The sequence below is a fragment of the Saimiri boliviensis genome, chromosome 7 (genome assembly GCF_048565385.1).
Source record: "Saimiri boliviensis isolate mSaiBol1 chromosome 7, mSaiBol1.pri, whole genome shotgun sequence".
In the NCBI taxonomy this organism is placed as follows: Eukaryota; Metazoa; Chordata; class Mammalia; order Primates; family Cebidae; genus Saimiri; species Saimiri boliviensis.
The window spans coordinates 44,225,146-44,237,816 of record NC_133455.1 but is presented as its reverse complement, the minus strand read 5'-3'; the positions used below and the strand labels follow the sequence as shown (position 1 = coordinate 44,237,816).

The 12,671-nt window shown below is 34.9% G+C and overlaps 1 protein-coding gene across 5 annotated transcripts in view; it reads right to left on the bottom strand.

The window, feature by feature from the left end:
• The window catches only part of KITLG (KIT ligand), an 84,528-nt gene that overhangs the window by 28,048 nt on the left and 43,809 nt on the right, over positions 1–12,671 (bottom strand). For 4 of the 5 annotated variants that reach the window (XM_074402449.1, XM_003927863.2, XM_074402447.1 and 1 more), the window contains one exon: positions 12,395–12,457. The exons of the other annotated variant lie outside the window; for it this stretch is intronic. In XM_074402449.1, the coding sequence (XP_074258550.1) occupies positions 12,395–12,457 (63 nt within the window). The remainder of the gene's footprint in view (positions 1–12,394; positions 12,458–12,671) is intronic. 5 annotated transcript variants of the gene reach the window in all.

The following is a 12,671-nucleotide window of genomic DNA, read 5'->3' as shown; positions in this document are numbered from 1 at the left end:
TACAGAGACAGGCTCGCTCTCTGAGTCCCAGGCTATAGTGCAGTGGTGCAATCATGGCTCACTGCAATGCTGAATTCCTGGGCCCAAGTGATCTTCCCACTTCAGCCTCCCAAGTAGCTAGCACTACAAGGCACATGCTACCACGTCTGGCTAATTTTTAATTTCTTTTTATATAAGTGGGGTCCTGCTTTGTTGCCCAGGCTGCTCTTTAACTCCTGGCTACAAGCAATCCTCCCTCCTCAACATTCCAAAGTGCTGGGATTACAGACACGAGCCACTGCATCTGCCTCAAATCATGTATTTATTCTAAACTATAGAAGTGGCCACTTTATATTCATTTAATAGAACACTTTTTCTTAATCTAATACAGCCAAAAAGGAAACAGGTGTATCTGCAGATAGGTAAGCCCCAATTCCTGGAACCACAAAACCGTCATTCAAAACTTTTAGGATTTTTGGCTCTGGCTTCAGATAAGAAAGATAAACAAATTTCAACATGGGAATTTAGTTCAAGTGGCCATTTCAACTCATCATAACCAAGTTCTCAAAGAATATGTGTTTCCAAAGTATGTGCAGAATAGAGTCTTTGTTTTGTTAAATCAATGCTTATTTCAAGCACATGCAAGTTCCTACTTGCATCATTATCAGGTCTCTTTCAAAGCTGTCAGTCTTTCCTCGGATACTGAATTGCTCTGCAAGTTTCTTTCCTTTTACACAGTGATAATTCCTTATAGACAGTAAGCCCTATCAACAATAAACAGAATTCCTAAGATGCAGAACACAGCATGCACTGTAAATGCTATTTGAATAGTATTTATGTGATAGAGTAGCCTTCACCAATTCATTCCGCTGAAATTGTGCAAATTTTTCTAACAATGAAATTCCAGGTATTGATCTCTTAGGACTCTGTTTCCTCACTCTATGAATATACTTGCCTTGGATCTCTGGCAAGTAAGAATCAAAATCAAATGCCCTTGTTTTGAATTAAGACATTCCTTTTGTTTCTGTGGTAGTTGTCTTATATGAATGGGTACTTTGTTCATTTTGCTCTCTTTGTGATTAAAGTAGAAAAGATTTTGTCAATTTGTTGCTTAGTTTTAAGCTGAGGAATTCTGGGGTGCTTACTGCCACTTCTGTTGACCACTATTTTCAACTGAACTCTATGTTTACATTTTATATTCTAGTTCCTATTTAGCCATTACCCTACCTCTTCCCATTTTCACACACCTAAATCAACAGTCTAAACAATCAACTCTTTCCAGTAAAATTTCCAACCTCAATCCTGTGCTTTCTTACAGTTTAACCATGTAAATTCCACAATATAATCCTACTCTAATGTTTGGCATTTTAAAGTCATGAACAATTTGTTAATAGTTGATATAAACTACATGCCTACATAGGTGAAAAATTGTGTATTTCTAAAATCCTTGCAATCATGTTTCATTCATTTTTTATTCTTGCTTGTGCTATTATTTATGTGGAAAAGGCTGAAACATATATTCAGAGTTCAATGTTTTCAGTAATTTGTTTAACCAGCCATGTATTAGTGTTTAAAGATTCTTGGGTTTATTAAGAAAAACAATGGTAAACAAATAATATTAAATGCCAGTCAGTTTTGACTTGCCTGCTTGTAAGAGAGGAAACTAGTTTTGACTGGAATGTCTAGCAGTTTTGTAATTTTTAATTAAATATCAGCAATGATTTGCAAGGAAAATAAAACACAATGAACTAAGTATTTCATTTGTGAGGTGACAGTAGGTCTTTCTGTTTTTCAATTCCTCCAAGATTATGATTATAAAATGAATGACTAAATGTTGTCAAATTTACAAATGTATTTTTCCTTTGCCTTAATAAATGACATTATCACTGCTTCTTATTTTTCAGAGACATTTTAAATGTAAATAGTTTTATATAAATATTACCTCAATGGCATTAATTAGAAGAAAGTAAGATATAATGCTCTCTCTTTCACTAGAAGATGTGAAGGATTAAGAAAATTGACAGTCATATAGGATGTCAGAGGTGACACAAATAATATCTTTTAAATTCCTTAAGTGTATTAGGTGAATGAGTCTCTCTTAAAGAATTCCTGAAGTGCATGTACAGTATTTTCATGTTTTATTCACCTATATGTGTAGTTTCCAAAAGAAGAAATATATATATCCTGCTTTGGATGTAAAAACTTTTTTCTTGACTCCATTCTCTCAATTTCATACCTTCTTTCTTGACAGCTGCTCTCTTATGTTTTCTTGGTTAATTATAGCAGCTCTAGCTAGGACTACTAAAAATGTGTGCTTTCTATTCCTGCATACTTATAACATGTATTATTCTAGAATCCAAACTGACTCAATGATATTGAAGCAATATCCTTGGACTGTTGGTATGTCACTACCACTGAAAATTAGGTTAAAAATTGTGAACTTCCTTAGAAATTTTAAAGTACCATGAACACCAAATCCATGATCTCACTAAATGATTAAATAAAATATGTAATTAAAGATGAATAAAATTAAAAATATTCTAAAAACAACTAGGAATATGACTATTTCCAAGGACTAACAACAGAAATATATGCATATTCTAAGACTAAGCATAAATTTTTTAAAAAAGATAATATATGAATTCCACAAAATATGTGACATGGCAATCTCTGTAGTTCCAGAACCAGTAAATTTGAGAAACTAGCTAAAATAAACCATGTGCTTTAAAATCATCCTGGGGACTTGCTAATTCTGGCATGCTTTCTTCTCTCCATCTCCTGCCTCATTCAAGAAACTGTGCTGGTTTGTTAGGTGAAATAATTTGACACATTATTCCACCTTGGATTGGTATTAGATGCTCAGACAGTCTTTTTTTTTTTTTTTTTCCTTGAGATGGAGTTTTGCTCTTGTCGCTCAGGCTGGAGTGCAATGGCGGGATCTCAGCTCACCGGAACCTCTACCTTCCGAGTTCAAGCAATTCTCCTGCCTCAGCCTCCCAAGTAGCTGGGATTACAAGCACCTGACACCACGCCTGGCTAACTTTTTGTATTTTTAGTAGGAATGGGGTTTCACTGTGCTGGACAGGCTGATCTTGAACTCCTGACCTCAGGTGATCCACCCACCTTGGCCTCCTAAAGTGCTGGGATTACAGGCGTGAGCCACATGCCCAGCCCACAGATAGTCTTTAAGAGCAATCGTGGTAAGATTTATGGAATAAGAAGCTGTAAGTAGATAAAGCATACTATAACACTTCTTCATTAATGCACTTTACACTACTTTCCATTCAGTAGCTATTCACAGAGAGATCTCTGTGTGCTTGCTTTTAGGGCCTAAAGTTAGTATTTACCCAGTGAGAGCATTCTTTTCACAGGGGTCAGTGAAATATTAGAGATTCTCAGAGAGGAAAGCCCTGGCTCATAAACTATGAGGTTTCTGAAGAATATTCCTAAGAAGTATTCACCCAGCCTTCCAGTCTGATTAATCTAATTACCCACATTACTGCCTAGTTTGTTTTTGTTTTACTTTCTTTAATTTGTGTCAAACCTCAGTCTTGCTGGAATTAGAGGTATGCATGCCTAAGGCACAAAGCATGCCTTTCTGCTTGTGCTTTCAGCATCTACCTCTGGGATGAACAATCAAACTCTTGAGCCCTGTCATAAGATTCATCATATTTCAGACCTAAAAGGAATACTGAGGACCAGTCTCATCAATTTCATGAGTGAGAAAACTAAGGCCTAGAGCAGTGAAGTGTCTTGTTCCCGGTTACACAACAAATTTACACAGAAACATGAGAAACCCAGGACTCTCGAGCACTCATTTTGTTCTAGTAGCCACAAGGATAGTGAAAGCACATAAAACTGAAGTGTTTTCTCTGCCAAATTCATTATGACTCAAGTGGTCTCAGATCTGGACCAGACACATGACTCTTAGGTTCAATTAAGGTATTTCTTGGGAACAGAAACAGTTCATTCTGTTTCATTTTAATCTAGAGTCATACCAATGAAAGTAAGTTTCTCTGAGGAATCATGACAATTGCCATTTGTGGACTGTATTTACTACTCTTTTGGTTTTTATCCTTGTGGCTAGAAAGCTGACATTCTACTCTCAAACATTCCATTGGCAGGCAAATTTAAAACTTTCCTATAAAAACACTTTGCAAAATATTGCATGTTCATGTTGCCCGTGTAGTCTCTGAAATCTTAACTTCTTTTTGGATGAGTTGGGTTTTGTAATGATTTGTTTTAGTCCTCTCTCTGAATGATTAATTTGAGTCTTCAGTGTTCACTTTAGGTATCTAACTTTCCATTTCTTGTTTGAATTAAAGTGATGTCGAAACCTCAATCTGGTTAAGATGGTAGTCAACCAAAGCACTATAAATATGTGTTGTTTCCCAGGGCAGACCTATAAATGGCCCCTAGGCAAGACTTAAAATAGAACAGAGAAGGAGCAGCAGCGGGGTTTGGGGAGTGAGGGTAGCAGTGATGAACTAGAGGCCCAGTTTTTAGTCCCAACTCTGTCAACTCATTTTGTGATTTCAGGCACATCATGTAATCTATTCGGGGCTTCAGTTTCTCCAGCTGTAAAGTAAAGGGGCCTATCTAATCGGTGCTAGCCAATATGGGAATCCCACTATACATCTGCAGTTCCTCTCACTCAAAATGCATTGAATGTGACTGCAGAACTAAAATTTCAATTTTACTTAACTACAATTTCTTTACATTGAAAAGTCAATAATTTACATCATTTAGAGACTAGAAAACTTTTAAGTATGTTTGGAAAAAAACAGAAATGTGACTATCTTTTCAATGGTAAATTTTATAAAATATCTGAATATGGAGTAACTATTTGTAATGAAAATTTAGTGTATGAACAGAAATATGTTGTAGGTGTAAAACACATTGGATTTTCAATCATATGAAAATATAAAACATTCCATTAATAATTTTTATATTGATTTTTAGAGTGAAATGACAATATTTTGGATACATGGAACTAAATAAATTTCCTTATCCTTATTTTCAGCTGCTCATTTTCACTTTTTTTTTAAGTGGGTCTACCAGACAATTAAGATTATGAATGTGGCTTCCATTGTATTTCTATCAGACAATAATTGCCTAGATAATCTGAACAACATCTTAATATAATCACTTATTATGAAGACAGGCCCCTGTACTGTAGTAGAGTACAAAAGAGCTACTTCAAATAGCATTTAATATCATATTTTATTCATTCAAGTAATACTTTATGTGTATTCCTTTTAAATAAATCCTTTCTATGATGTAGGAGTAGAGCCTCAGAATTCATGCTTACAAACAGGGAACTTACCCTGTAGCCACAGTTGATTGGATGATGATAGACACCTGACTTGGACGGGCCAATCAGAAAGTTCCTCCCCAAAATGGGCATTGATAATTAGAAACCAATAATTAGTCTCTGAGTAGGGCTGAAATTGAAATATGTAAATCTGGCAGCTCTTGGGCAGTTACATTCTACCAAGTGATTGGAACAAAGGAAAAAAATCTGCACAAATAGAATGAGGCAGAGAAACAAAGATTCTGAGATGGAGAAAGAAAAACTGATAGTTTCCAATCCTGGTTCCAGTCCTTTCATGAGGGCTGTTGCATCTAGGCACTTGGGTGGGATGCTATTCTTTGGTGTCCTTATAATAATGGGACTTACTATTAATAAGACCCACAAGAGTCTAAACTAATATGATGGGCCCCTTCAAGACTTGGAAGTATAGCATTTTTGCCAAGAGTTAAATGTTTATTCATAACTATTTTTTGAGGAGCGACAATATACATTGGCTTGTCTAAAGAATGGTGAGGAAATACACAGGAGTAAAAGATCTCAACCTTGTTCTGTAGATAGTCAAAATATAGTAAAAAGAGAAAACAAAATAATAAAGATGGTATCTGACAATCATATGCACACTACATCTCACATTTTTTGTATCTTAATTATTTCTCACAATAATACTTTGAGACAAATATATAACACTTAAAATATTAAGCTCTATGTAAGCAATATATGATCATGTACCCAAAATGAATAGCTTCTGACAAATTCCATAGAAGTCGCAAGATGATAAACTAAAAGATAAGGTCCACATAGCAGGTGCAGTGTTAGTGTTGCTGACCACCATGTCCCAGGCATCAAGCAAAATACTCACAGAGTAGAATGTGATGCCAGCTTCACCTGATCAAATGATACAGGGGAGAGAAAGTATGGTCTGAAAGAGCAGAAAATGACCTTGTGTGAAAGAGGAATCTTAAACTGACCTTGGAGGAGATGACCACTAAGATGGGTTCGGCTCTAAGATATTGCATGATTCTGTGAGTAGAATTTGGATACATGGATGGGAGAAGAAAGGGCATCCTTTGAGAATAGACGCAGTGATTTTAGGAGGCAGTGATGCATGTAGCTGAGGTGGCAAGTTTTTGTTGGGGAATAATGGGTATTCAGATGAGTTAGTTAGGGTAGGGTAGGGTAGGATTATGGAGAGTCATGAACATCAGGTTCAAGAATTTGGCTCTCAGCCTTTAGTAAATGGGAACAATAAGCAGGTTCTTGAATACAAAAATGACTCAAAGCAGGAGAACAGAGGGCTTAAAGAAGCTGTGATTCTTCAAAATTGCATAATACAATTCTTACACCTAAAATCTTTCAGAAAATGTACAAATATCTAAAAGAAGATAATAATGTTGCAGTGCAGATACTGTGTGATGAGTTACAGGCACTCACTTCATCATGACCTTGTGAACTATACTTCATTCAAATCTGTGCCTTAAGGAAATTACAAATGATTATATGCGATGGAACTTTTCTTCTTCCTTTTCTTCACTTCCTTTCAACAAATATTAATTAGATGCCTATAAGCATCCATGAGGCACTCAGAATCTAATGCAGATCAAAAGAGTATAGTTTCTACTTCCATGAAGTTTACAGGTTAGTGGAAGATTATCCATTAAATCATCCCACAAATACGTACAAAACTGCTACTCTGAAGAGTGCTATAAAAAGAGTTCCCAACAGAACAATTTCGTTTCATCAAAAATCTAAACTCAAATCTAAAAGAGTCAGGTGTTACTTAGACAGAAGAACCAATCAGTATTCCAGGTACAGAGAAAGTCAAGTAAAGAAATGTGGCAGCAAGAAACACGTAATGATGAGGGACCAAAAAAGGATTTGGAAAGCTGCCAGATCACTGTAGTCTTGGAGGCCTTGTTGAAGCAGCTCCTTTTGCTGTTTCCAAAGAGCAATGAAAAGCCATTCAATTAATATAAAGAGGAAGGAATGAAGTAATCAGATGTATTTCTTTTTAAATCACTCTGTTTATTCAGGAAGAGTCAAAACATCAATAATAAATCCTGAGGTATCAAAGAAAATGGAAAGAGCCCAGAGGTAACAGCACCAGGCAAAAGAAGGTGAGAATAGCCAGTAGGTCAAATTGTGCATGCCTGAGGAAGGGTATTGAAGAAGGAAAAAGGCTGGAAGGCTTATTTTTAGAGTATTATCATATGCTGCCAATCACATCCACATTTAGCTGTGCCTTTAAAAGTCTTAATGAAAAACTGACAATGATCACAAAGACTGGTTCAGGTAAGTATCATCAGTAGATGCTAAATATGCGGGAGAAACTTTGATAAGGAGAAGCCTTGCTTACAGGGTCTTAAAGTGTCTCTCCCAAAATTGTGAATGAGTAAAGATACATAAATAGCTGAACACCTTAACCAGATGATCAAAACAAACAGCACCATGAGAAGATGGACTCTGTGTGCCTCTGGATGTGGTAACCTGAGCAGACATCATCACTTACGTAGCATTGTCACTTGAAATGCATAAGCTCAACAGAAGCATTAAGAAACATCAATCAATGTTGCAAAGAGAAACACTTTTCTTAAAGGGCAAGACTGTCTCATTCAAAAATATCAGAACCATAAAGACAAAGAAAGCCCGAGAAACTCTTAAAGGAGACTAGAGAGACATGATGTAGTATAGCTTCCTATTGCTGCTATAACAAAGTACTATAAACTTGGTGGCTTAAGGCAGCACAAATTTATTATTTTACAGTTCTGGAGGTCAGAAGTTTAAAATAGGTCTTAATAGGCTATTATCAGGGTGTTCATTAGGGATGTGTTTCTTTTGGATGCTCTAAAAGAAATCTTTTCCAGCTTCCAGAGGCCATGTACATTCCTTGGCTTGTGAATCTCTCTTCCATCTTTGAAGCCGGCAGTGTAATATTTTCAAATCTCCCTCTCTGGCTCTGACACTCCTACCTCCCTTTTATAAGGACTCATGCAAATTAGAGTGGGCCCATCCAGATAATCCAAAATAAATTTCCCATCTAAAAATCCTTAATTTAATTACATCTGCAAAGTCCTTTTTGCCATGTTAGGTCATATATTCCCAGAATAAGGTATATTTGGGAGTCATTATTCACATGGTATCAAAATGCAACTTATGATCCTAGATTAGATCTTATACTGGAGGAAAAAAAATGCAAAAAAAAAAAGATTAAATTGAAATACAGACCTAGATTAAAGAATTATAATTATTATAAAATTTATTGAAGTTGCAAATGCACTGTGTTTAGGTAAAAAACTATCCTTTACTTAGAAAATACACCTGACATATTTAAGAATAAAGGGCCATGATGTATACAACTTATTCAAGAAGTTCAACATAATAAAACCCACATGCATACATAGAAAGCAAGCAACTGATAAAGCAAATGAGGCAGAATGTTAAAAATAGGTGAATCTGGATTAAAGGGAACATGGGTGTTCTTTAAATATTCTTGCAACTTTTTTTGTAAATTTAAAATTATTTGCAAATAAAAAATTTAAAGAAATCTAATGAATATATACTTTAAAAGTTGCAGAAGGAATAAGGTCTAGTGTTTGGTAGCAAAATAGGTGACTACAGTTAATAAAAATGTACATTTCAAAATAACTAAAAGGGTGGAACTGGAATATTCCTAACACAAAGAAATGATACAGTTTAGGTGATAAATACTCCAGTTACTCTGATTTGATCAATATATACTGCATGCTTATATCAAAATATCATGTATATCCCATAAATATATATACAACTCTTATGTATCCATAATAGGTAAAAATTTAAAAAATTAAATTAATGAAGAGTTTTTAACTCAAATGTCACAAGCAACTCAGTTTATGTAATACTATGGAAGTTAAAATGAATGAATACAGCAGCAATACAGCAATGTCATTTTTATTCATTCTACAATAACATTTCTAATAAATGTAAAGAACCAGAAACATTTAGGTATTTTTTAATGTTAGGAAGTTAAAGGAAATTTTAACAGTCTGCCAATATAATAGTTTCAAAGAGTTTAAAATAGCATTGGTGATTATCGTTAGATTTAAACAGTAAGTGGTTGATCATACCCTGCTATTTGTGAGACAGAATCTGCTAGGTAATTTTCTAAGAAGGACCTTGGAAAAGTGAACTCCCTTTTCCAGGAGAATTTAGCTGTTTTTAAAAAGAAAGAAATAAAAATAAAAATAAAGTGTACTCTATTCTAGAGCTTTCTTCTGCCCAGTGCCTGCAGGCAGAATTTTATTGCTTTGGCCCCAGAGAATCTTTTTGGCACCCAATCCCACTCCACCCTCTATTGTTTAAAGACAAAAGATAAGGCAGCTGGGACTCTGACCACTGGCAAATAATCAGAGGCCTCCCCACTGGGAAACTCCTCTGGTCTTGGCAGAAACCAACATTTCAACATGAAGGTAAAACAAAGGGTGAGACCCCGGTTCTGCCCAATGCTCTAAGCATGGCCTTATTTTTCTTGTCCACGGTGGTGGCCAAGAAGAACAGTTTCTGCAATTGTGCCAGGACAGCATGCCAGAATCAAATAATAGTAGACTTTTCTCAATTACAGAAACAAGCACAAAATATGTGGCAGTGAATCAGCTTTATTTTCACAAGCTTGGCTGTTGCTATCACCAGTCAACATTGAAATCTATGATTTAGCATAGGCTATGATTATACCAGCACAAAATATTCTATTTAGTTGTTTTCAGTTTAACACTTGTTTTTCAAAGAGCAGCAGGATTTCTTTGAGTGCTTGGCAATCACAATCCTAAATGCTGCTGCAGTCAGGAAGGATCTGGGATGGGTCTTTATTACCTAGAGGCTTCCCTTCAAACACTTTCCCTAAGTATTGTAATTATTTCGATCCTCACCTTCTGTAACCCAGGGTTAAGAGTCTGATGACTTGGGGGTTTCTTTTTAAGACTCTTGTCACTTTCTAGTTGTATAACCTTGGGCAAAATACTTTTGAGCTGTAAATCTCAAAAGATCATTTGTAAAATAGGAATCATAATAGCTATTTTACCTTCCTCAGAGTTTTTCTAATCAGCCAAGAAAATTAATATGTGAAATAATTTTGCAAATGGAAATGTGTTAGTTACAAAAAGGCCACATAATTCCCCTGCCTGCCTTCCCAATTATTAAACTTTTCGAACCTAAGATCATTGCCTAATTGATGTATGTTTGTTTCTTAAAGTGTTTGGCAAAGTGCTGGCTCCTGGTTAGTTTTTCCTAATTAAATACTTGCTGACTAAGTAACCAAACAATATAATTAATTAACTTTCAGGCTGCTAATAATTTTCCATTTTTATTTCCAGAGAACTCCCCCAACTCAATAGGAGAGACATTGAGCTAGGCTTGAGGATAATTGTTTCAACATGAAGATACATGTTCTAAGGATTTCTAAAAAATCTTTAGGTCATTCATGCTAAAATGCTTACTAATTAAAAAAAAAAAGTGGCTTTGGCATTCTTCTTGAAATGACAGCCTTGTAGTCTTTGAAATGCATTTTAAGCATAAGCACATAGTGATGTGCTTAAATTAGTAACAGTTTTGATGGACGATTCACAAAAATTGGTCAAAACCTAAAACAATTTGCACAAAGTAGATGTTTACTAAGTTTTGGTATATTATGGAAAGATGAGAGTTGTATAGAAGAGAGTCTGGCAAAGTACTGGCTTTATAGTTTTAAATTGATTCAACACACTCAAATGGTTTTAAATTTACTCAAGACACACAATACAGTAGTTGGAATAAGCCAACATAAAACAACATGTCAAAGCATGTTGAAAGATGCAAGTGAACTTCGAAGTATAAAAGCTTGATATAAAATTATTAAATATGCGAAAAACTGAATGTCTTATGTATGGGTGCATACATTGCAGGAAACATTTAAGAGAATGCTCCTTCTGCTGTACAGAACTCCAGGGAATACTGTCCACATTACAAGCTCTGAAAGCACACATTGGAATGAAAAAGTCCAGCTCAGAATAACTGTTACCACTAAGAGACAAAGTGGGGATTAATGAAGCTAGGGAAGGCACATACACAGGGGATTAGTTACACGTGTAATGTTTCATTATTAAAAAAATATTTAAAGCAAATATTGCACAATGGTTAAGGTTTGATAAGCTTTGTGATGGGTATACAGATATTACATTATTTTCTATGCTTGAAATATTTTTTATGTATGAATTCTGATACTATGTAATGAGAAAAATAATTAAATTTTCTTGGTTTCAGCAATAGAGTAGTATTTATAATAGTAAACACACTTGTCATAAGGTTCTAAGAATCTATTGCACTGCTAGTAAATTTAGAGACGAATTATTTGTGTTCTCAAATTAAACACGTGAGAGAAGTTATCTATGAAAAGAATTTATATAAACTTATAATACTCAAGCCCTTTTTTGGGGGATGCTTAAGGAAAATAAGAAATCTGTGACTAGGTCTAAAGAAGATAATTGCATTTACTCTGGGAGTACAGATGGCCCTCTGTATCCATATATTCAACCAACTGAAGATGGAAAATATTCAAACAGTAAGAAAACATAAAACAAAATTTAAAAGCAGAGTATAACAATGATTTATGTAATATACGTATTATATTAGGTATTAGAATAAATTTAGAACTCATTTAAAGCATACAGGAGTTCCCGTGTACCTTCCATGGTGAAAAATAAAAATTTAAAAATAAAGTATACAGAAAAACGTGCATAGGTTATATGCAAATACTGTGCCATTTCATAGAAAGGACTTGAGGATCTTAGGATTTTGATATCCTGATGGAGGACTGAGTGGGGAGGAGGGAGGGTTGGAAGGTGTCCTGGAACCAATCCGCTAAGGATACTGAAGAATAACTATACAGGTCTACAGTGCTGAAATGATCACTGATTAACAGTTTCTTAAGAGGGGGGGAAAAAAAACCCTTGCAAGTCAAATTCCAAAGATAACTTCTTCAAATCCTGATGATAAGCAAGCTGCTGAATAGTAACTAATATAGTATCTCAATATGAATGATCCAATTTCTTCTGTGAGCTACTAAAATGAAACTCAGAAATGTAGTTTACATACCAAAACATCCATCCCGGGGACATATTTGAGGGTTATCATATAGTCTTTCGGAAGATTTGCCACCTACAGAGACAAAAGAAAAAAAAAAAAAAAGAAAGAAAGAAAGAAAGAAAAAGAATTTCATAAGAAAATGCTTACACATCAATTAATAATATTTGTAGTGGTTTGGAAAAAAACATACAAAACTGTTGTGCTTTTTAAAGTTACCAATGGATTTCAATATTTACATGTATATTAATCTTTAATCCTTGATTTCCCTCTGTAATAAAAGGCACTC